General features: G+C 43.7%; 1 protein-coding gene across 2 annotated transcripts in view; it reads right to left on the reverse strand.

Annotated features, from left to right (window-relative positions):
• Positions 1-11,913: 11,913 nt before the first annotated feature.
• tmem104 (transmembrane protein 104) overlaps positions 11,914-22,499 on the reverse strand; it is a 49,780-nt gene continuing 39,194 nt past the window's right edge. For both annotated transcript variants that reach the window (XM_047572505.1, XM_047572506.1), the window contains exon 10: positions 11,914-15,390. In XM_047572505.1, coding sequence (XP_047428461.1) covers positions 14,627-15,390 — 764 coding nt within the window. In that variant the 3' untranslated portion in view covers positions 11,914-14,626. The remainder of the gene's footprint in view (positions 15,391-22,499) is intronic.

Here is a 22,499-nt window from a genome sequence, read left to right on the forward strand (position 1 = left end):
TGTACAGATCTGGCCTCTCATGGATCTTGGTGATCAGTTGGTCTTGAAGGAGTCTGACCAGTGCCAACAATGCGCGATATGTCATTTATTCTTACACAGGATAAGATGTTGCAATCACTCGTACCAAAATTCCAACAAAACACATTTAGAGGCCCAGTCCAACTGAAAAAAGCAGTGAGCTACCAGCTGGCAACCAAAAAGAAGACACCTAGTTGGTGTCTTTTTGTTGATTGCTAGCTTGTAGCTGGCGTCTTGTCGTTGGTTGCTAGCTGGTAGCAACCAACAGTGAGTTCCATCAACCACCAAGAAATTAGCTTAGCCCTTTTTCCCTGGGAAAGGGAAGGGGTGGGATGAGGACACAGACCCTGGGTCGGATAGGGGAGAGAGTTGGGGAATAAGGATACAGACCCTGGTTCAAATGCTCACAGGGAGCCTGACACTGCCTAATGGCTAACCATCTGTTCGGTGCATCATGGGCTTTAAGATTAAAGCAACTGGACATGCCTGAGTTTCCCCAACTCACCACTCATCCAAGTGGCTTCTCCGGCTATAAGTGGAGTTGAGGTATTCATCTGGAACATCTGTGGACCTAAGCCAGGGGATGTTATTCTAACGACCCATTAATAACCAGAAACCAGAAAGAGTGAATTTCTGCTATTTGTACAAAAAATACATCCCAGTAGTTCAAGCTGCTTATGCACAAACCCAATGAATAATTATTAACCTTCAGCTCAGTCACAAGAAATCTTTGGATTAACACCTGATGTTTTGAACAATTCTTGGGAAATAATCTCATCAAAAATCCAATGCAGGTTTTTATAATATAACGTGTGAGTACACTGGTCAAACAGTGTGGTTATAACATTTATAGGAGCTAACAGGGTTTGTGTGGATCGTTTCGTCTTCTTTCAAAATGCATGTAGCACACTGCTGTGACCTTCCTTTTAGAATTCACCACCGAATTTTCTTATCGGGGCTTTCAGTGGTTTCATTTCAAATGTATTATATCCACATACAGGTCTCTCTGATTGGCCAACTAATAGCCTCTGATGTGCCGAGAGTTCGCCTCAAAAGAAAAAGTCTGAGCAATTTGTGCAATCTCAAACTTTCCCAAGACTCCTGACACCAGCTTTATCTCCACCTATGATCCGGCGCTTGAATTCAATGCATTAACAAGGGATCAGTATCGGATCTGTGTGGCTTAAAAATCAGGCTTCAAATGCGCCCTTGTAACCCAAATTAAATCAGCGTGGGAGCAGGACGTGGGCAGCTCCCTCTCTGACGACATTCGAGATGCGCTTGTCTTCCCTGTGTGTGCCTGTCGCTCATTAGCTCAATTTAAAACAGTCTGCAGAGGGCTGCATCGAAGAACTGCCTAAAATCAGTCCTGACGTCAGCCTCGGCCGGGTTTAAAGTAAGAATGCCAACCGTGTTTCACGTTGCTTTTATTCTTCATCTGTTTAGTCTAACCTTGTTTTTGGTGCATTTTGTAAAAACATGGATATAAATGGCAGTGAGCATGCACATGAAAAATACTTACAATGCTTAGAATAATCAGTGCAATTTAAAAAACATATATATATTATTTAACTTGGAAACAGATTGTTGCAGCAGAAGCTTGCAACTGCTCAAAGACTGGATAATGACCTTGAGCGATGCCCCCCTCCCTCTTCGTAATTCCCAACGTCTTATAGTCTCATGCAACACGGAATGAGGGGCTAAGCCTTGGAGAAATGTTGTAATTTGCAAATACAAACAGTGTGAGCGCACATGTGCACTGCTGGCCACAAAACAGGTAGCAACGAAGACGTGGAGGACAGATGGCTTCAGACGAAGGAGCAGGGGGTGGGGGGTGAAGGGGCTGCACAATATGCCATCAATTCATATGAACTGCAGGCTGAATCCCTAGTGACGCTCCGGTAAAATTTCAAAGATGCAGCCACAGACTGAACATCGAGCCTTAATTGGGAGCGCACACATGCAAATCTGCCTCAGCTTCAAAGGCAAATTCACTCACGACAAACTCACCTTTTCTGAATCTATTACCGCGAGAGCTGATCAAAACATTGTGGAAAAAGTTCAAGTGTGCGTCCTTAAGAGCTCAATGGGAGCAGATTGAAGTTTGACTAAATGAAAAGGTAACTGCCAGAAACACAGAGGCAGTCTTGGCCACATTCTGCTGCCCTTGTCGGAGCTGTGATTGAGATTGTGAATCGATCCGTGCCCTGTCAGCAACGGCAGACGCGACCCGAGGCCACGGCTTTGCAGGCGAGGAGGAGATCGGTCACCGGGGACCCCGCTGGAAAGTCAAAACTTGTATGAGTGATACAGTACGGCACATTTTAATCTGCTCGGAGAGCTGCAAGACACTTGGATAAGCTGCATGATCTCAGGGATCTTCTCGGCTCAGTCAAGCATGTGGGCACGCTCATGCATAAATCCAGATCTTAATGCACAAAACACACAAACAAAACGTCTGAGCGCGACAGCAGCAGGGAGACGTGAACGATGCTCCTCGGGAAACGGGGGCTGTTAAAACATTCAAAACAGAACGAATGGATCAACGTGTGAATATAAAATTAGGTACGGGAATGTGCACTAAATGTTACCGAGGCGTGAAAAGGCAGCTGTGAAAATCTAAAGCTGCTCTAGCGCCCCCTGAGGGTAATTACAGCCAACAATGAAAGCTCAGCGTAGCTTGTCCGGAGGTCCCGAGACAAGTCCGTGTGGTCGCCATGATCTAAAGGGTTCATCCTCTTGAGATCAAGAATTTTCTCAGCAAATGTCAGACTTTGATGTTCTGTGGCTTTTGTTCAAATTTGGCCGATTTTTCAAAGATGTTTACGCAGCGAATGATTTGAAATAAGCAAACAGAATGTCCTGTTCTTATACATCTTGGCAAATTTGGAATGACATACTATATAGTCACAGTATGCATATAAAGAGGAGTTCATGAAAGCTCTGATAAAGTAAAAAGAATCACCTGTTGTACATCAAACTGAACCATTGAAACTCAGATTATTTTTGTAAGAAAGGATTTAAAAAAAAAAATGCAACTAGGTTTTAGCCTGTTAAACAAATATATGGCTAGCGATTCATCTTCTCTTTTTTGACCAGTTGAACAATCAATCAGTCTTCATATATTCTAATAAATTCAAAAGCAATCCGGCAATTAAACATGGGCATTTCTTCCTGACACAATTTAAAATGTAATACATATATAGCACTTGAATACAAAACGTCAGCAACGGCACAAGATGTTGACCTGTCGAGTAAGATTAGATCTGGTGTGCTGCCCAAGCACACTCCAGCATCCTAGACAGGACGAGTTGGAATCAAATCGTCCAACCCAGTTTATGTGGAAACTTGGCGTCCTTCCTCCTGAACCACTGCCGCTGCTCTAGAAACTCGGAAGTGGAAATCTGAGAAGTGGTCTTGGACCTAAGTCGTAAGGGGGATACTAAACCTAAAATCAGGGTTTAATATAAAGCTGGGATCTTCAACGGTTTAAAGGCCCGAACTGATGGAGAGATTAAGTAGAGACCCCCTACCTACTATATGTATGTACGGCCACGCAACTGCCGTAAACATTAACATACCTGTATAAATCATGCACTGTTAGTTTCTCTTCTTCTAATATTGCAATAGGGGATTTCACTTATAAAAGCTGGACATGACAGAGTCAGCGTTTAACATGCGTCCTCGTGATTGGCTCAGCAGTAATAGGGACGGGTCCTACTGTGTATAGGAGGCTTTGATTGACAGGTCTGGGCTAGTGTGGAGCTCTGTGCGCTGTTGAAACAGCTCCTGTATCACTGAATTAGTGAAGGATAACGCCTTATGCTCCATTTACTAGAATATGCTGGATTCGTGTTAATGTGTATTTAAAGAAATTTTAATTTATGGGGAATTTTTTTTTAAAAAAAATATAGGAAAAATGTCTAATCAACCAAAAATTTTGCAACGCCCCCAGGTGCAGACCCCCTGCTGAAGACCTATGATCTAAAGTAATGTAGAAAGTAAATGTCTGACAGTAGTCGTTCATGTTTGGATGAAATTATTGGACAGACAAACCGACGAGCTGGACTTAGTGTCTCACTGTACGCCCCTTCTGATAATCCAATCTTTTGCATTTGCTCTTCTACCCAGAATGTCGAACTTGGTGGTTCACCTTTGTGAGTCAAAGAGCGGTGCCTGGGTGTGTGTGTGTGTGTGTTTTTTTGCAGTGACCACAGCGGCCTCGTGTCCGGCCCGTCCGCAGTCCCTCAGCGCCATCAGTCCTCAGCCTTTAAGCCGCTGTCAGCGGAGAATCGTAATTATGGAAGTGACTCCACGACCCCCAACGCCCCGCTGTCCGATCACATCAGTCCTAACTTTGTCAATGAATCCCCGGCGGACGGGGCTCTTCCTGGAAAAAAGGCGACTCACTGAAAATGCACAAAGAACTCTGCCCTTAAAATTACAGCGGAAAGACGAGTGAGCACTAAGTAAGCACTAAAAAAAACTAATCATAAATCAATATCCTTAATTACAGTCTTGATAATTATTGGATGAGAATTACTGATGAAGAAAGCAGTTTATTGTTATCGCCAGTTAAGCGGGAGCAAAATGAAACTATGTGTCGGCCTGTTTTGTGTAAATGATGATTTCTAAGTAGCTGAAGTCAATGCAGTGGAGCAAAAGGCATTTGTATGGAAGGAGTCAGAATATAAACAGGAAATGTTTACAGAGTGCAATGATAAAGGGAGTGTACTTTACTTAAAGGGTAAGCAGGGATTAGAGCAGGAACTCCAGCTGGATTTTCACTAACAAAGACCACGCCTTAATTGATGAGAGGAGGTTTAGAGGTAGGCAAGACATAAGGGAGATGGATGGAGGGGTGGGAGGCGTAAGCTGGGTGATAGCAGAGGAACTCAGGGAGGGTGAGGGTGGGGGCACATCTCAAAGAAAAGAGAAGGACGGGGAGGGTGGTGGTTGAGAACTCAGACAGAGAGGGAGAAGGTTGAAACACACTTAAATATATATTATTATTCACAATAAATTACAAAAAACTCTTAGGCGCTACAGAACCGTTGATTAATGCAGGCATTATTGACTTTATAGCCTTTTTGTTAAACTGCTGATGGATTAAAAAAGTGTGAAAGGGACATTTAAATAAACCAAGAAGATGTTAAATAACAATTAATTTCTCTTTTTTTTTTTGACCCTGTGCTGTGAGTCAGCCCTCTCTCTCTCTCTGCCGTCCGAGCTCAACGCCCGCCGCGGCTCACGCGTGTCGGCGAAGACTTCGTGAATAATGATTAGCAGTCGCCTCTGCTGCCCTCGGGAGGGCGTTTAAATATTAAATAATTAACTCAGTTAACCTTTGCGTGGGTTTCCCTGGCGGTGAATTCACCTCCTCGGTCCACGGCCTGAGAATTTTAACAAGCTGCTTCACGGTGGACCTGATGCCGGAAACAAAACTTGACTCATCGGTGCTGAACTCGACTCGTGCAGCAGGTTTGATGGTGTGATTTTTATGGGCTATTAAGAGAAATGTGATCTCTTCCCTTAACAGTAATTATTCACAGCCCCTGAGTATTACCTACATGATGGTTGAGTGATGATTTGTAGGAATACAGGGAGAAATATTTTGTAGAAGCAGGCACATCACTTGGACGTCGGAATCAGATTAGAATAATTCCAATAAGGTGTAAATATACATATAAATATAAAGCTGGAGCTTTAAACTAATCTCAAAGACTTTTCTGAATCACTAAATTCTTCTTAATATATGGGGACTGACCTAGCATACTCTAACACTGTGAAAGTGATTTTGGTATTTGGTGCAGAAAGGAAAACAATGTTATTTCTTCATTTTGTTGTTAATGAAAACTAATGTGATAATTTAATATCATTTAAAGAGAGAGAGAGAGAGAAAAAAAAAGAAAAACGAGGGAAATCTTCAGATCTTCCAGAAAACTAATAAGAAGGGGATGTATGTCAGGCACAACTTACAAGTAAGTATTAAAGTAAGCCTCTAGTGGACATTAGTGGAACTGCAGGGTTATTTTTCAGCCATGAGGGCTGATGCTGGAGAGAAATCATTAAATTGTCAATATAGCAGTAAAACTTCATCTGTCAAAGTGATTCATCAGCAGGACAAAAAGTAATTAATCTATTTGGAAAAGTTCCACCAAGGATTTAGGAACTAATCTTCACTGCTTATCTGCAGCGCTTATCACGACACACTGATATATCTACAAAGTATCCAGAGTCAATGCTGCTTGCTGCAGCTTTAAATTACTCATTTGTTTCCATTTCTGTTGTCTTTTCACTGCAGATTTAATATGTGTGAGATACATAAATTAAATTATTCTTCAACGTGTTCATGGAAATCAGGAGGCATGTTAAATATATAAAAAAAAGAATATAAAAGAAAGAAAGAAGGAGATCCTTGAAAAAAAAAAACAGACATAAGGGGCTGCTGGCTGTTTGCATTCACCCCGAGAGAGAAAATACCAGAAAATACCAGCGTCACGTCCGATGGCGGCCACTCCGTCTTTGAGTGTTTGCTCTTCGCAATCTTCAAACGACCGAGGCTCCTGTGATTACACGCAGACAGACAGCTGGAGTCAGCTCTGCAAACAGTCCACCGTAAGGAGGTGACGGATGCTGGGCTGCAGACAGAAAGACTACCAGGTCAAGTAGTAGCCTTTTTGTTCATTTCCATTTGATTATTCTGATGTTATGTACTCCCCATATCACAGGTACACGAGGTGACCACTGAAATGTCCTCCACAGAAAACGAACCTGTTTAAATGTGATGATGCCATCGAAACAACAAGTCACTAATGATCATCTCTTCCACACATAGGTTTTTACCTCAGTGAAGTGTTGCGTCCAAACTTGGATTATTGGTTGGTGAACCACGTCCTGATTAATACAGCTAAAACCAAAGAGATGGTAGCAGATTTCCAGAGGTTCAGGCCCCACCTGCACCTGTGTACCTGTGGTTCACAGGTATATGGGTCTACAGCTGGATCACAAACTGGACTGGACTGAAACACAACACACTTACTTACCACTTTATTAGGTACACCTGATCAGTTGCCTGTTAACACAAATAGCTAATCAGCCAATCAGATGGCTGCAATCCAATGTGGTTTAGGTCATGTAGAGGTGATCCAGACAACTTGCTGAAGTTCAAACCGAGCATCAGAATGGGGAAGAAATGTGATTTAAGTGACATTGAATGTGGTACGGTTATGGTCTTTCAGAAACTGCTGATCTACTGGGATTTTCACGCACAACCATCTCCAGGGTTTACAGAGAATGGTCCGAAAAAGAGAAAATATCCAGCAAGCGTCACTGGACCAAAATGCCTCGATGATGTGAGAGGTCCAGTCTAACCTGCTCGCGTCATCTCCACCTCTTTCGACCAATTTTCGAATGAGCTGGGGCCCTGCCAAGATGGTGACGACCATGGACGACACACAGAGCTTCAAAACTGCTCCTCCTACGAGTCACGTCATCAAGGCTTTGTCTGTTTTTATATTTCATCAGTGCCTTGCAGACTCTCTGGAGCACACTCACATTTATATTTCGTTGGAGCAAGCTGCAGCAAGCTTTTACAGTGAACCTACATGCAGCAGCGTCCCTCAGAAACCCATCTACTGTACAGGATGGAGTCCAGAGTGAGCGGTTATGAATGACAGAGGCACGGCCAAGTGTTGTGGACTTAGTCTGTTAACCAGGCAGGTGTCAGAGGGTCCACTTCTAGTAAAAAAGGTTTCTTGGTGGAGCGGTGAGCTGACAGCGGACAGACGCCTGTTGACACAACAGCTGTAAACGATTGGGAGCAGCATGAGATCCTGCACAGGTTCTCAGAAAGAGAAACTGTTCATGTTCATTGTTCATGCAACACCAAAATGCCGGGATACATAAGTGAGCCTTGCTTGTGTGGATTGACGTTGCCTTAAGGAATAGAGCTGAAATGTGAAATGTAATGTATTGTGAGCCGGAGCAGAGAGTGCTGAGTGATGAACGACTGCTGAGCTGATTGGGTCAAAGACGGACGCCTGCGCCTCCTGAATGTAAGCAGCAGTTAGTGTTCATCTGCATGCTGTGTGTAACAGTTATAAATCACGCACTGACACTCCCCTGAGACACGACGCCAGCGGAATAAACAGCTGAAGGCTTTTGCTTTTCTGTCAATACGTCAGAGAGGGACAGGAGAGGAGGACGTGAGTAAAAAGTCTAAACCTCACCTCGTTTACTCTGTGGTAGACTGTACATGGGAACAGTCTGAACACTGAAGTTAAGGAGTAAAGTACAAAAAGAGTCAGATTCAGCTTCACATTTTACAGAGAGGGCACTTTCTGTTTCTTGGCCTCTATGGTAATTTTTGGACTATTTCTGTGGCTCTGTTCTCTTCATCACTTCTTCTGTCAAAACCACTTTGTTCTCATTTTCTGCGTCACTACTCTCACCCAACCATCAAACCAGTCAGTCTCGTGTCCCCGATCTTCAAATTCAATTCAAAGTCTTTTAGTCCGTCTGTCGTGCAGCCCTCCCCCTCCATCTCAGATGAAGACTCCATCGTATCTTACCGTATCTTAGACTATCCCACCTACCTCGTCCTCCATCACCACCATCTGGAGTCTTGAAGTTTCAGTATCTGTAACCTGCATTCAGGACACTCCACCACAATGACACTTACCAGAAAAGCTTAATCACAAAAATAAAATAGTTTTCATGTTGTTTTTGCCATAGTACATAGGTCTTCAACAGGGGGTCCGCGACTCCTACGGGGTCCATGGACGTACTGCAGGGGGTTCGCAAAATCTTTGGTTGATTAGACATTTTTAACAATTTTCCCCACAAATTGAAATTTCTTTAAATACACATTAACATGTTTTCGTAAATGGAGTCAGTAGACATTATCTTTCAGTCAGCGCTTCACTCATTTAGGGATACAGGAGCTGTCACCACAGCGCAATTTCTGTTCTTACTGCAGAGAAGCAGCTCTAAGACAGTTCGATGCCCTCTATGACCATGACCAAAAATTACGTGGATGGGTTAAATGCAGAGAACGAACACCTTGCATTTGTGTATATATACTTACATACACGGCAAATGAAGCTCGTTCGTCAGAATCAGATGCACTATGAGCTGAAGTGAACTCTCATGAGTTAGCACAGTTTCTTTCGCACAGTACGCAGCCACTCAGTGTCACTCAGCCGTGACCCCGTGGGGAGCGTCTTCTAATTGGTGCCACTCATTTTTGCTTCTAAAGTCGCGGCTCAGACACTCACTGAAACGTCATGAAGGTTTAGTTTCCGTCGGTGCTCGCGCTCAGACAGCCAGCTGGCCGTCTCTGCGCTGCATGAAGATCAGGCCGTGGGCCTGGTGACCATTCCTAAAAATACCACCATCCTAATCTCTCCCCAAGACTTCTGGTAAGCTCTGTTTTTTCGCTAATGACCCTCACAGCGGAGAGGCATGGGAGGGAAGGGGAAACAGAGGTGATTAAATCAAAAAAAAAAGAAGAAGAAGAAGAAGGGGGGGGGGGACATCTGCGTGAAGTTAAAGGGAAGCCATATGTCATTACAAGACGAGGATTCACCTGGCTGGCAAATGGGCTGCAGAACCTCAGGCAGGTAGTTATCAAATGTGAGCGGGTTCTCAGCAGCAGTCGGGGAAACAAAGCCGCGGCGCTGCGGTAATTCATTCACGTCTTATCTCGTAGCGACCGTCTGAAATGACTCTCATTAGCGGGGCAAGGTGAACACAACCTCTCAGCCATGATGGTTGTACAGCAAGACCGCGGACAGAGGAAACGTGCAACCTGTTAATGCGACGCCTGAAACTGAACACCGAGCGTGCGTGCGACTGTGTGTCCTGCCTGCTGCTGCTGCTGCTGCTGCTGCTGCTGACTCTGACTCTTAATAAGGTCAGCTGATAGAGTCATAATCGCCTCCACCTGTGGGGCTGAAGCACCTGAAGCGGCCACACTGAATAAATCTAGTAATAAAGCTGTGGACCAGAATGGACGCCGCTGCAGATGTGTGCTACGCTCTCCTCCCAAGGACGAAGTATGGAGCAGATTTCTGTGATTGTCCAAAGGGCTCTGGAGGCTTCCAGCTAAAATTAAACTGTCCACCTCTTCAGGAGAACTTGAAGGTCATTTCTATTTTATTTTTTTACCCACTACACACCTACAAACGTGTGAACTTGATGCTCACTCACGCTAAACACGTCCCCGAAGCTTTATTTTAATAGGTCTTCTCGGGATAAAGCTACCTGGAACACACATCAAAAGCAGCTCATCAACATTCACTTCCGCACATAATCTAATTCAGTTGCCGCTTCAGTGAAGAGGAGAGCAGGTCTCAGGTTTTTGATTAGTTCTGATAGATGCTGATGAACTCTGCAATTAAATAATATCCCGAATTTTCACCGCAGGTGATCCAATATGTGAAAACAGGAAGCGGCCTCTTCCAGCGCCGCCCACGCATAAACCACGCAGCAATTAAACACCCTGAGAATTAATTAAGCTGCGTTTGCACTTCCAATTAAAAGCCTGCCGCCAAACACACAGACACTCCCCGCGTACGAAAAAACACGAACTAAATGAAATGATGCCGGAGCAGGCCTGCTGGGACATTAAGAGGAGGAGGTTTGGTTTGATAATAAAAGCGGCGATCTTCTGTATCAATAACAAAAATAAATCTTCCGAGGTGCTTCGGGGCAGATTGAGGTGAACGGAGGTGTTAAAGAAAAAAAAAAAGATGCCAATTACCTGCAGAGCAGATACAAATACTGCCAACCATGAGTCTGTGAAATTGTGTGGAGGACAAGAATGTGTGATATGACTAAAGAAGCAGCAACTGTGATTCATGTGCTCAGTTCCCTGGAGAGACTCGTGCAGTTTCCCCGGCGCCAGGAAGGAAGAGGATTTATTCGTCAGGGCCAGCGGTTTGGAAACGGGAAACGCACGATTTAAAGACAACGTGTCGCTGTGGTTACACTCATATTCAGCCAGGACTTTACATTTAATTAGGTTTATTGATTTGGCAACTTGGGTCATATTTCATGCCCTATGTACACAATAATCAGAATTAAAACTTTAGTTGGTAACTACCTCGGGCACAACAGACTGGCCTGATCAGAAGGAGTTTACAATCAGTAGGTAACAATCGGATCCTAATAACCTTTCCTGTGCACGTTTGGCCCACGTGGCGTATCGGGTGACGGGTTCGGGTTCTGCCATCCGTGTATTTTTCAAGTTTCCAAGAGGAAATTTGTCTGTGATAATTCCAGCAGATTTATCATAAGGACAGAACTACTTTGGAGGACGTAAACACACATATCTGATCCGATCATTTTATTTCAGCTTCAGCTTCTCAAAGACATGAACCACTCTTCATTTTTATTTATTTAGGCCACATGTTCACTTCACCTAAAGCCGATTCTTACGCTTCACTAAAAACATCAGTGAGAATTCAGTCCACAGGAGAGCTGCATCGAGTTCAATTTAACTTTACATTATTCATGAATCCATTTGCTTTTCTGAATTTTGATGGAAAATGCGATCATTTATTTTAATAAAATCAATGTGCTCCTTCTCGTTTTCAAATAAAAACGGACATTGATCCAAATACTTAGAACAACAACAACGTAGGATTGTGGTGAATTACTGTTTTAATCATGGGAGCGTTTGACAAATCTGGACAAACACTATCAGTAATGGTCTTTGTGGATTAGTAGAGAGCTACTGTATGTTCTGTCACTATGCTGATGTGTGTCTGAAGCTTTAGTTTATATGTCTAGTAAATAATCTTTCTAAATCATTATTATGATGGCAAAAACTGCAAGAAAAAAAAGGTCCAGGTTATACGAAAAGAAAATTTCCCTTCAAGGTTCACAAGGTTCGTTTGAACATAAAGCCTTTATTATCTTTGAGAATCATAAAAATCAAACGAAACTTCCATTAAAGCCGTAAACATCCAACTGATGAATCACAGGCCGCCCAGACTATTGTAAACAATCACCAGAAACACAGTGAGAATAAAACGGAGAAAACATGGCGAGGAAAACTCAAAGGAACATAAATTAAAGGAAAGAAAAACAACACGTGAAAAAAAAAGTAAAAGGATTGGCTTTGGCGACACAGTTAAACGAAATGAGATTAGATGCATGAGGTTTCTGACAAGCTTCCTTTTCAAAGAAAGTTTAGGGCAAGAAAAAAAAAGGCACATTTCACAAGTCTGAAAACTGAACACAATTCACTCACTTTCTGATCTTTGCCTCGGGATCAACAAAAAGAAATACCCACCCAAGATTCAAGTTTGTTTGTTTTTTTTTCCCGAAGCTCCTCTGCGGGAACCTGACCTGACAGAACTTCAGTGCTTTTTAATAACTCGCGATTATCGACAGGATTGTGAGAATATGAATCCTCGGTGAGGTTTGGTGAAGGAGGAGCTGGTCTGCTGACTGCAAAGCCAACATCAGCTTCATAACCGTGCTACAAAAAACCAAAAACAACAACAAAAAAACACAACCAGGCGCCTGCACAAACCTTCCCGTTGCCTTAAAAACACTTGAGTCACAGGACATTAGCTTCTAATTTAAAGTGCATTACAGCAGCAGATGAAAAAGCTGCTCCGCTGAACTCATTTTAACTGACCTCAGCCGTAATGTCGTTTGAATATACACTATACACTATTCATGTTGGATTGTACTTCGAAGCTCCATTCATCCTAGTGAAAACATTTATGAGACATACAGATATAACCCTAATATATTAAAGACATATGACCAAAGGGAAACATGAAAACTGCAAAGTATAGAGGGAAGCGTTTACATGGACACTAAACAAAGTGGTGTGAAGCCGCATTTTGAACGTTGTCAGACCCTTGTTGGAACAACGCGTTTCGCTACGGTTCTGATTCGCATTTCCGTTAATGCTCCAGTAACGATCTGCCGGACCAATCAAGTCGTTTGAACTGGCTTTATGCTGTGATGTCATACACGTCACCTGAGCACTGTGGCTTTGAACTAGTTTACGACGAAATGGCTCCGACTGGTTGTAGAAATATCAGTTGCGTACAGAATTATTTGTATTCCCGCGCCCTGTAATGAATTCCATGTTGCCCAACTTACACCAGCTACTACTTTGTGAACACTTACAGGTGCAGTGTTGCCAAACTGTAATATAAGTTTAAAGATGTGTGGCAAAATTGTCAAAAATCTCTTTCAGATTGTTGAATTAAACTAATTCAAGCGTCAGTCTGTAACAGTTAAAATTAAGCTTAAACTGTGATTTTATTAGACCACATTTATATCTTATTCATTTGAATTTACGATTTTCCTTTTTACAGTGCATTTCTTACCAAACACCGTTACTCCTGCCACAAACTAGATTCCGGTCACCCACAAAACAATAAGATGAACTCCACTACTGATATTTTAAGATTTTTGTGTCATAGGAGCCTTTCAGAATATTTCAGTGACATATAAATGACTTTTAAAAAATATCATTGAGAGGAACGAAGCAGGTGGAAGAGTTAGTTGCGATAATGAAGTAGGAGAAGCTGCCAGCTGTCAGTGAAGTCAAAATGAACTGAACTACAGCGTGAAGCCGCTGGCTCCCGTTACTCCTGGCCTCCGATGTCTTCCCCGCAGCCACGGGTGAAGCGGCGTAGATCACCATTATCCTGTCAGGTGTTGGGCTGCGTGATAGATACAGCGCCGGGCTGACAGAGTCATGAATGGGTGCTGAGCGGCAGAAGACGGGAGACATACCCTGTGTGTGAACTACAGGAGAGTGTCTGATGATAAACACAGATGGAGCTCCTCCTGGAGGCCTATCTGTCAGTGGATCTGTCACCAGTGGAGCTTCATCGCTCACGGGGAGGGACGAGGAGATCGGAGGCGGGCGCTGCTGAGGAATGGATAAACGTCAGCCGTGAGAGAATGATCATGGCGATTTGTTCGTTTTGCTTCTTGTGCTGGTTTCTGTTCCAATCTCATTACACAGGTGTGGACGTGACGGGCGTTTTTTCTTGTCGCTACTCTGCTCGTGGAATTGCTTTACTGGCTTCGGCATCTGAGCGTCTTCACACTGTATCTTTTCTATACACTGGACTTTGAAACAGAAACTGCATATACAAAAATATGGGTTGGGAAGAGTGTTTGGTGGCAACATCTGACATGAAAACATGTGCAAATAGACGATTAGAGAAATGATAGGCAGCCAATATAAACGTTCCTCTAAAGACAACCAACCCTACGGCTACATTATCCACATTTCTAGATTATCTTGGCCTTCGGACCAAGCTGAGGATAAACTCGAATAGAATTTTTAAAAAAATTGTGAGGTGATGTGAAAAGACCGTCAGGTGTATGTTGAAAAAAGATCCTTCTAATAAATTCCCTTTCATTGCCGTCATGCGGCATTCCAGCTTTCATCGTGAAACTTTGACGTTTGGTCCCCGTTTAACAAATTTGATAAATTACATTTAATCTGTGCAACAAAGGTCCCATAAAAAGGCACACTGTCCAACCAGCAGCAAGTAAGGCCTCACGTACAAGAACGAAGAAACTGGCCGTACGGAAACTGATCTTTTGATAAGGTGCGTTCTCACTTCTTTGTGTCAGTCAGGATGATGTTGGCCGTGACAAACACAAGGCATGACCCGGCCCACAGCCACACAAACCACACCCAGAAGCTGTGGCGGAAGGGAGACCTGTGCTTGTTGATGGCGTCTCTGCCCACCACAGGTTCCAGGTGGCGCCTGGAAAAAAACACGAGGCAAGCTGGGATAACGTACTGGATCCCTGTCCCTGCATAGGAGCCAGTTATGCCAACTAGGGACTCCAAGTTGTGGGTGCAGAAGGCCACCACAATTGGAGGCACTAGGGTAATTAGTGGAAACACGACACGGTCCACCACCCACGGGTAGGTGCCTCCTTCCCGGTGGAACAGGGTCTTCCAGTTGTTGCGAAGCGTGACAGCGATGATGGGGAAGTTGGTGCTAATGGTGAAAACGGGGAACAAGCCCAGGAAGTAGCGCAGTACTGGAATATCTAAGACTTGGCAGTTGTCTGTGAAGTTCAAGGTGTACATGTCGTGCAGCAGCGAGCTCTGGAAGCAGAAGATGGCGGTGAATGAGAGGAGGACGTAGAAGCCCAGGATCAGGACGTAGTCGGCGAACACCAGAGTCCCGACGCGCTTCTTGTCAGATATGGGCGTCACCAGCGAGGGCAGCGAATGTTGGCACATGAAGGAGTAGACGCACACCCCGAACAGGTTGGGGATCCCGGATAAGGAGGCAACTGGCGGGTGACCCTCGCCGGTGCCTTTCCCAATGCGGATTAGAGCCAAGATGATCATCATGGTGAACGCTGCAAAATACAAAACAGGAAGTTAAGATCACATTCTCAAGATCACTAGAAGGCGGTAATGCTGTTTCAAATTTGGCTGTTACTTTAAAACTGTATTTTTTATATTTAGAGGGTTCAGACATCTTTCTGTCATTCACATTGGCAGCTGTGAGAGACTTGGAAAATTGTTTTAAAGGACCAGTTGGTTGGATTTGGTGCCGTCTTGTGGTGAGAGTGCAGACTGCAACCAGCTCAGGTACCCTTTCCCCTCTGATTCCAAGAGTCAATATAAAAACATGGAAGAACAAGAAAGAGTAGAAACGTGGCCTTAAAAAACTGTCCACTGGAGATTTAATAACACTGACTCAATTGGGGGCAAACCCTGAAATTACTGTTTTATGCTCTTCACTACAAAGCAGCTTCTACCAACAACTGTTTTTCAAAAGAAAAGGCAGCATGCGGGTAAAGTTTATTCTTCCCACACTGAACTGCCTTCCAGCTGTTTGTCCCAGTAGCATCAGGCATAAAAAAAACTAAATGGTTAACATTTCATGGACAAGTGTAAAATCAAGTTAAGAGAGAGGAGCGTCACGTGTGTCTACATCTCCTGCTGTTCACATTGCATCTCCAATTGATTCCTGGAGTTACCTCTCTGGCAACTAGCATGAATGTGTCTAAAGAAGACTCCTGAGCGCAGCATGCCGTCCTGTTATGGGCTGGCAGTCATGTGGCCCAGCAACCCATCTACCCTCCGCACGCACTCAATCAGGCCGTGACACCAGGAGTTAGTCATAGCCCCGCAATGGCCAGCAGCCAGCTCCTCTGCTTTCATCATCAGCTGTCCTTTAAACACAGGGTGACATTTAGGAACTATAATCTGCCACACATAGCAAGGAAATTATTCTGTATCATACACCTGCATCCACTCTGATTGGGCATAATGGATCTCTGGATGTGCGAGATCCCTGACACCTTTGATGGAAGGTAAATATAGCTGCAGGTCCAGCGCCTCTTTACTGGAGGATGCTAACTACAGGATAGTAACAGGATGCTAACTACAACGTAACTTTGATAGTGAACCAATAAACATCAGGAGGGTAAAATAAATTCGATTATCAGTAACAATCACTGACAAACAGAAACTAACATGATATTGATTAAAAAGAACAACTAGTACAAATAGAAATGTATTGAGGTGTTTTTTGAATTTTAATTAACACAATATATTTCAGAGACTACGCAACGATGGGAGCCATGGCGAACCATTAGCATTTTCTGCTGAAATGTTTGAAATGAAATGTTTTGTTGAATTAATACGTGGTATAGTTGAAGACGTTTTTCTGTTTCATTGAAAGGAAATCTTTACAAAGACAAAAACAACCTCAGAGATGGAGATTTTCACATGGAAGCAGCAATTAATAAAAAGAGCTACAAACCGTTGTACAGAGTTGGCATCTCCTGAACCAGGCTGATCAGTTGGACCCCAGTTTATTCAATCAAGATAATTATGTTGGTGTTTTTTCTCCAGTCACTTGGGTTTCTGGTCCTCTAAGCTGAACAGTCAGACAAAATGATTTCTCTGACCAACTCATTCCCACAATACAACATGCCAATTCCTCTAAAAGGCCTCATTCAGAGGTCTGACTAGTGGAAACAGTGGGGGACACGTGACCAAAGCTAGGGCTATAACTATCCCCAACAGCCCGACCATGGGATTGGTGTGTCACGGTCTTTACGATTACTTTCTCCGCATTATAAAAATCTTGTTTGGCTTTGCCTCCGCATGATAGTAGCTCTTCTGGTTTCCCACTTTGTTAAATACAGACTACTGCCACCTGCTCATATGAAGATGTATTTCCTTTCACACAGTTCAAGGGAAGTGTAAATCAAGGATAAGGACCTGCACTATCTCCATTTCTCTTCTCAGTAAATTTAAGCCACACACAGGTCAAGAGCCAATCTGTAAAACCTGTTGCAGAAGTGTTCCATATTTGATGCATGTCTGGCTTACGTCCAATGTAATCTCTGGCTCTGTAGAAAGCTCTGTGGCGCCCTGTTTCGACCTTCACCTTACAGCGGAGGGATCAAAAGGTATGCAACAAACCAGCTTTCATGGACAAGGACACACAAGACTTAAAAATACCACTTTATTATATTATGAAGTCACAAAACTGCCTCCTTTTGTGTGCCTCTTAATTACTCTCTGCCTCACATCTGCACTGTGTGAAAAAGTCGTCACTACAACCCATCTGTTTGCTCCTTCTGTTTTTATTCTCCTTTATCTTTATCTTTTCGGTGGGTAAGAAGCTAAGTGTGAAACAATGAGTACATCCACCCGTCTGTCTGCCGAACACAAGGGAGGGAAGAGCAAAAGGAGAGGAAAGAAGTTTTTCACACCTTCAGGCTGCACAGGAAGGAAACTAGCATGAGGCTTTTAATTAAGAGCACCTCAGGGTTGCTGGGCCCGATTACATTATTACCTTTACGGTGCCCTTTTTTTTTTAAGTCTGGCCAAGATTAACATGCTGCAAGAAGGCCCATGAGAACAGATGAACTGGGAGGCTTCCAGTTAAACGTTAACGAGCGTTAATAACATCCAGGCTCCCTTAGAAATCACACAATCTAAAGTACATCATGTCCTGTTTCCTGTCCGCAATTAGAGGCAGATCACTCATTTAGCCCGCTAAAGTGACAAGAATTTCATTTTTGCAGAAAACCAATCAGGAACCAGAAAGAAGCTTTTCAACGCGTGTTCATCCGTCACCGACTCTCGGCTGCATGATGATACACGAGGTGGGCAAATCACATCTGCCCCTGACAATTTTATCACCCCGTTGCACCTTTAGCTATGCGTGTCAACGCTGAATCATCTCGCAGCCATGAAATAAAACCATGTGAGCACTGATCACCTCGACTGATTTGAATGAGCAGAATATAGAGTCTGTACGTTTATTTACAAGCAGGCCCCTGGACCTGCCAATACTCTACTACACTTAACACGTGACAACGGGCGTAAATTGAGAAGTTGTCAACCACCCACATATCACGTCCACATTACAAGAGCCCGTTGAGCTTGCAGCCTGTGATTTATATCACAGAGATGTGGGTGGCAATGACCTTGCGAGGAATGCTTTAAATTAACAACCCTCCAGAGAAAGCTCTTACAGCTGTATTGTCTATGGTAGCAAACAGCCACTGCAGTTAAGCTAAGGCTGGTAGACACCGTTAATGCTCCAAGGAGTCGTTGGCTGCCGAGGGAGAAAGACTCTCGGCTTCTTTCTGAAAAGAGATCGGAACGCCGGACTCAATTAATGAGTAGGAAATGGTTGAAGGTGAGAGGTGATCAATCTCTTGTTCGACGGAGCACGAGAAAGCCGAAGTTGGGAGGTCTTGCCTCATGCCAAGAATGACTGAGAACGTGAGCAATTCTTTGATGATGGCAGCAAGGTCAAGGACATTTTTAACATTTAGAAGAGTAACACTGATCTGACAGCTTTTCAAACACTACAGACACACGGTTGGTTTGATGCGGCTCCTCGGTTTTTTTCATGACACTTGCCAATTTAAACATCCCTCCTCTAGTGGTTTCAGAGCACAGCAATCATCTCATCGTTAATTAAGAGAGACGCTCCTTGAGCAGTCTTGGATAATCTCTGCGGTAATTAGCGCTGCCGACTCTTTGCCCAGTTCTCGCCAGGGTTTCATGATTTCTTTCTGCGGCCGACCTGTCTCTGTCCAAATCCACCATCACTGGAGGTAGCGGACTGCCGCCGCCGCTGCCTTTCATGGGCAGCCGGATGATAAGTGGCCGCTTTGCCTCCTAACAAGTTCTGCGATCTCAGATAGGGCTATCAGTAAACAGAGCACAGAGCAACACAGCAGTTGGCCCACTGTTTAGCACCCTGTGGTGCGGCTCACTTGACAGGGATGAGCTAACCAGCCTCTGTGACTCGTAACAGCCCCATGAAAACATCAATTAGTCCACTCACTCAGCCAGAGCTCTGAAGTCTGTACAATAAATACAGATAAGATGTCAACACGGGCGGCACGGTGATGTGGTGGTAAGCGCTGATGCTTCATAACAAGAAGGCTCAAACCCACCGGCCTACTGGGGCGGCATGTTCCGTGTCTACATGGGTTCTCTCCAGGTACTCCGGCTTCCTCTCACTGTACAAAGACATGCTCATTAGGGTGTGAGAGTGATTGTCTGTGTCTCTGCGATGGACAAACAGCAGTTTGTGAACTGTCCAGTTTGTTTAGGTCATTTGAGACTGGAGCGAATAGTAAAAGGCCGTTATCGTATCGGGAAGCAAAAGAACTTGATCGGGACATCCCTACCATTAAGTGTTGGCTATGTGTTACTAGGGTTAAGCAAACAACACAAGTTGTGAATAAAAGAAAACAATTTCTGGGGGATTCCTTCCCCCACAACCCACCAGAGAATAAGAGGTTCCAGAAAATGAATGAATTAACTTACAAAGACATGGAATGGTCCAAAGATTTCCCATTTATAAAAAAGCGTCACATTCCATCATGCACTCTTTGTTGTGGTTCAATGAAAGGTGGGAAGGACAAATACATGTTTCCTTGAATAAAATATCAGATTTAAACTGTTTGGAACCTTCAACAACCTTTGGAACTTAGAACCTCCAAATGTCTCAAGGGACTAGAGACATTTGGAGGTTCTAAGGAACGCAGATTTAGTGAACTCATTAAAAAAAAAGGTAAAAACAGCAACATGGTGCAAAGATCAGATTTAACAGCACTTTACTGGAATTATCTGCCAGAAAAATTTAAATGTAAATTAAACGAATAAGGTCAAATACTTGAACACAAACAATTTACAGTGCTCTTAAGTCACACTGTTTATTGAATTAAGAATCCTTTAATTGAATCTTTCTTGCCAAGGAATGAAGCAAACTAAACGAAGACCTGAAGTCAAATACTGTAATTAAAAGTGGGTATAGGTCCGATTGATCGTATCCTCCAACGAGACATCCACCAAATATCCACCGTATCAGGCTGACACTCATCTCAGCAGGAGCCTCTCATCACGCAGAGGAACATCAATACTAAGCAGAAACAGCACTAAAAAAACTGTAAGTAACCCTGACACAAAATATGTGATGCTTTAGTCCTTAACTGCTGACAGGCGTGTCATACAAAAAAACAGAAAAGAAAGGATGACTTCCAGTTACTTTTCCTTAAATGTAATTTTTCAGGACCTTTGAACTGTGCGGTTCTATTGTACAGTCCATTAACACCGGCTCATATTTCAGCGTCCCCCTGTGAGCTGCATGCTCTGGACAAACGGGGCTTTACACTGAACAAGCCACCAGAGTCCATCTGACCTTCAAAGAAAAAAAAAAAAAAATCTCCCTCCCTCACCCTTTTGAAATGGCACTGTGCTGTTGTGAATATCCTCGCGGGCAATTTCCACACGCTTTATACTGTGTTGGAGTAAACTGAGATTAGACGGATCGCTGAAACGATCCCTTGACGCGAAACTCACAACTCACGCTTGGCAACAGATTATCTTAACTGTAGAGAAAAATGAACTTTTAATACAAAACGTTAAAAAGAAAACTACGACAGGTCGGACGCTTCAACAAGGACACCGATCTTTAATGATTTTCCCGTGAAATGAATGTGACAGTTGTTGTCGGGGAAGACGGGATCCGTATGCTCCTAACTCAACAGTTAATATAGACAGTAACACCTCTGAGGCTCCCTACGGCTACACACAACGCATCCCAAGAGAGACACAAGGAAGTGATTAATACTCGTTTACTGAGTCTGGAGGCTGTTAACTTATTCCCTTCCTTTCATACCACTCAATATAAATTAGAGAAGCTCTATACTCCTGTCAGTGTTTAGGAGGATGTTCCTCTGGAGCGCCGCTAATGATCCTCTCCACTTACAGTGTGCAGGGAGTGAAGAGGCAACAATGTTTACCTTTCCCGTACATTTATCAATATAAATGTGTAGGGAAGTTGCAGTTTATGGAGTGACTGAGTACCATATGTTTATGTTGAAACATGCAGTAAATGGCCACTAAACTACTATTAATCCTACACTATTGCAGGTCCGTTTGCATTAATCGTATACAGTGCCCAGAAGATAGACATGAAGGTTAAAAATTTTAAAAAGAATGAATGCGCGGTCTGTGAGTGAATGTTGGAGGATGGCAAACATTCGAATAATGACATTGTGGAAAATAAAATGAATCCAGTGTGTATATTTTTAGGTATAACATTTGCACCACATTCTATTTTAATTTAGGAACAATTATGTGTCTGCAAAATGTGTCACGCAGATCCAGGCCAATGGCTGCTCTATTTTAAAACCCCAATATGCTACAGGCAGTCACACCATCACTCATGTTTGGTGTAAAAAAAAAAACAAAACAAAAAAAAAAACAGGGCTCGCTGGACATGAAGGTGACTACAGCTAAGCGGCATCGGCCGTGACAAGGCCGGAGCCGAGGGCAGGAGGCAGGGCCCCTGCTACCCAGGCAGCTGCTACCCCCCGACATCCAACAGCCCATGTCCGCTCTCAGGGCGACACAGGTGACTGCAGGTGCATCCAGGGAGAGGTGAGTAATGGTCAGGAGTTGAGGCAGGGTCACATGTCTGCAGCGTGTTTGGAGTCAGTGGGTTTGGATAAAGCGAATGGTCTGGAATGGTCGTGTTACCGAGTCACAGTGGGAGCAGCAAGCATCCAAGCAAGCTTTCCGACTGAACACATTAGGCCACTTGTTGGTCGCTTTAAACCAAGTATGCTGGCCGCAGAGATGATGCAAGTTATTGAGTGTTAAATGCAATCACCATTTTTCACAGCGGACGTTTAACACTTGCGACGACAGTCCTCCTTGCTGCGTTAACACGTTCTTCTGAAGGCACCACACCACTTAAAGTCACAAACTACAGTATTTCTCAGAGGAGTCCGACAGTACAATACGTTCTCTTGTCCTGGAGAAGCAGCTCTTCCAGAAACACTCCAACAAACAATCCATCACTCAAAGCGGAAAGTGTTCTCTGCGCTACAGAAACAGATGCACCGCTACAGAGAGAGAATGAAAGGAACAAGGCCAGTGGTCAAGATTAATGGCCAGCGGACAAAGTAGGCCA

This window comes from Mugil cephalus, chromosome 20 (genome assembly GCF_022458985.1).
Source record: "Mugil cephalus isolate CIBA_MC_2020 chromosome 20, CIBA_Mcephalus_1.1, whole genome shotgun sequence".
Taxonomy (NCBI): Eukaryota; Metazoa; Chordata; class Actinopteri; order Mugiliformes; family Mugilidae; genus Mugil; species Mugil cephalus.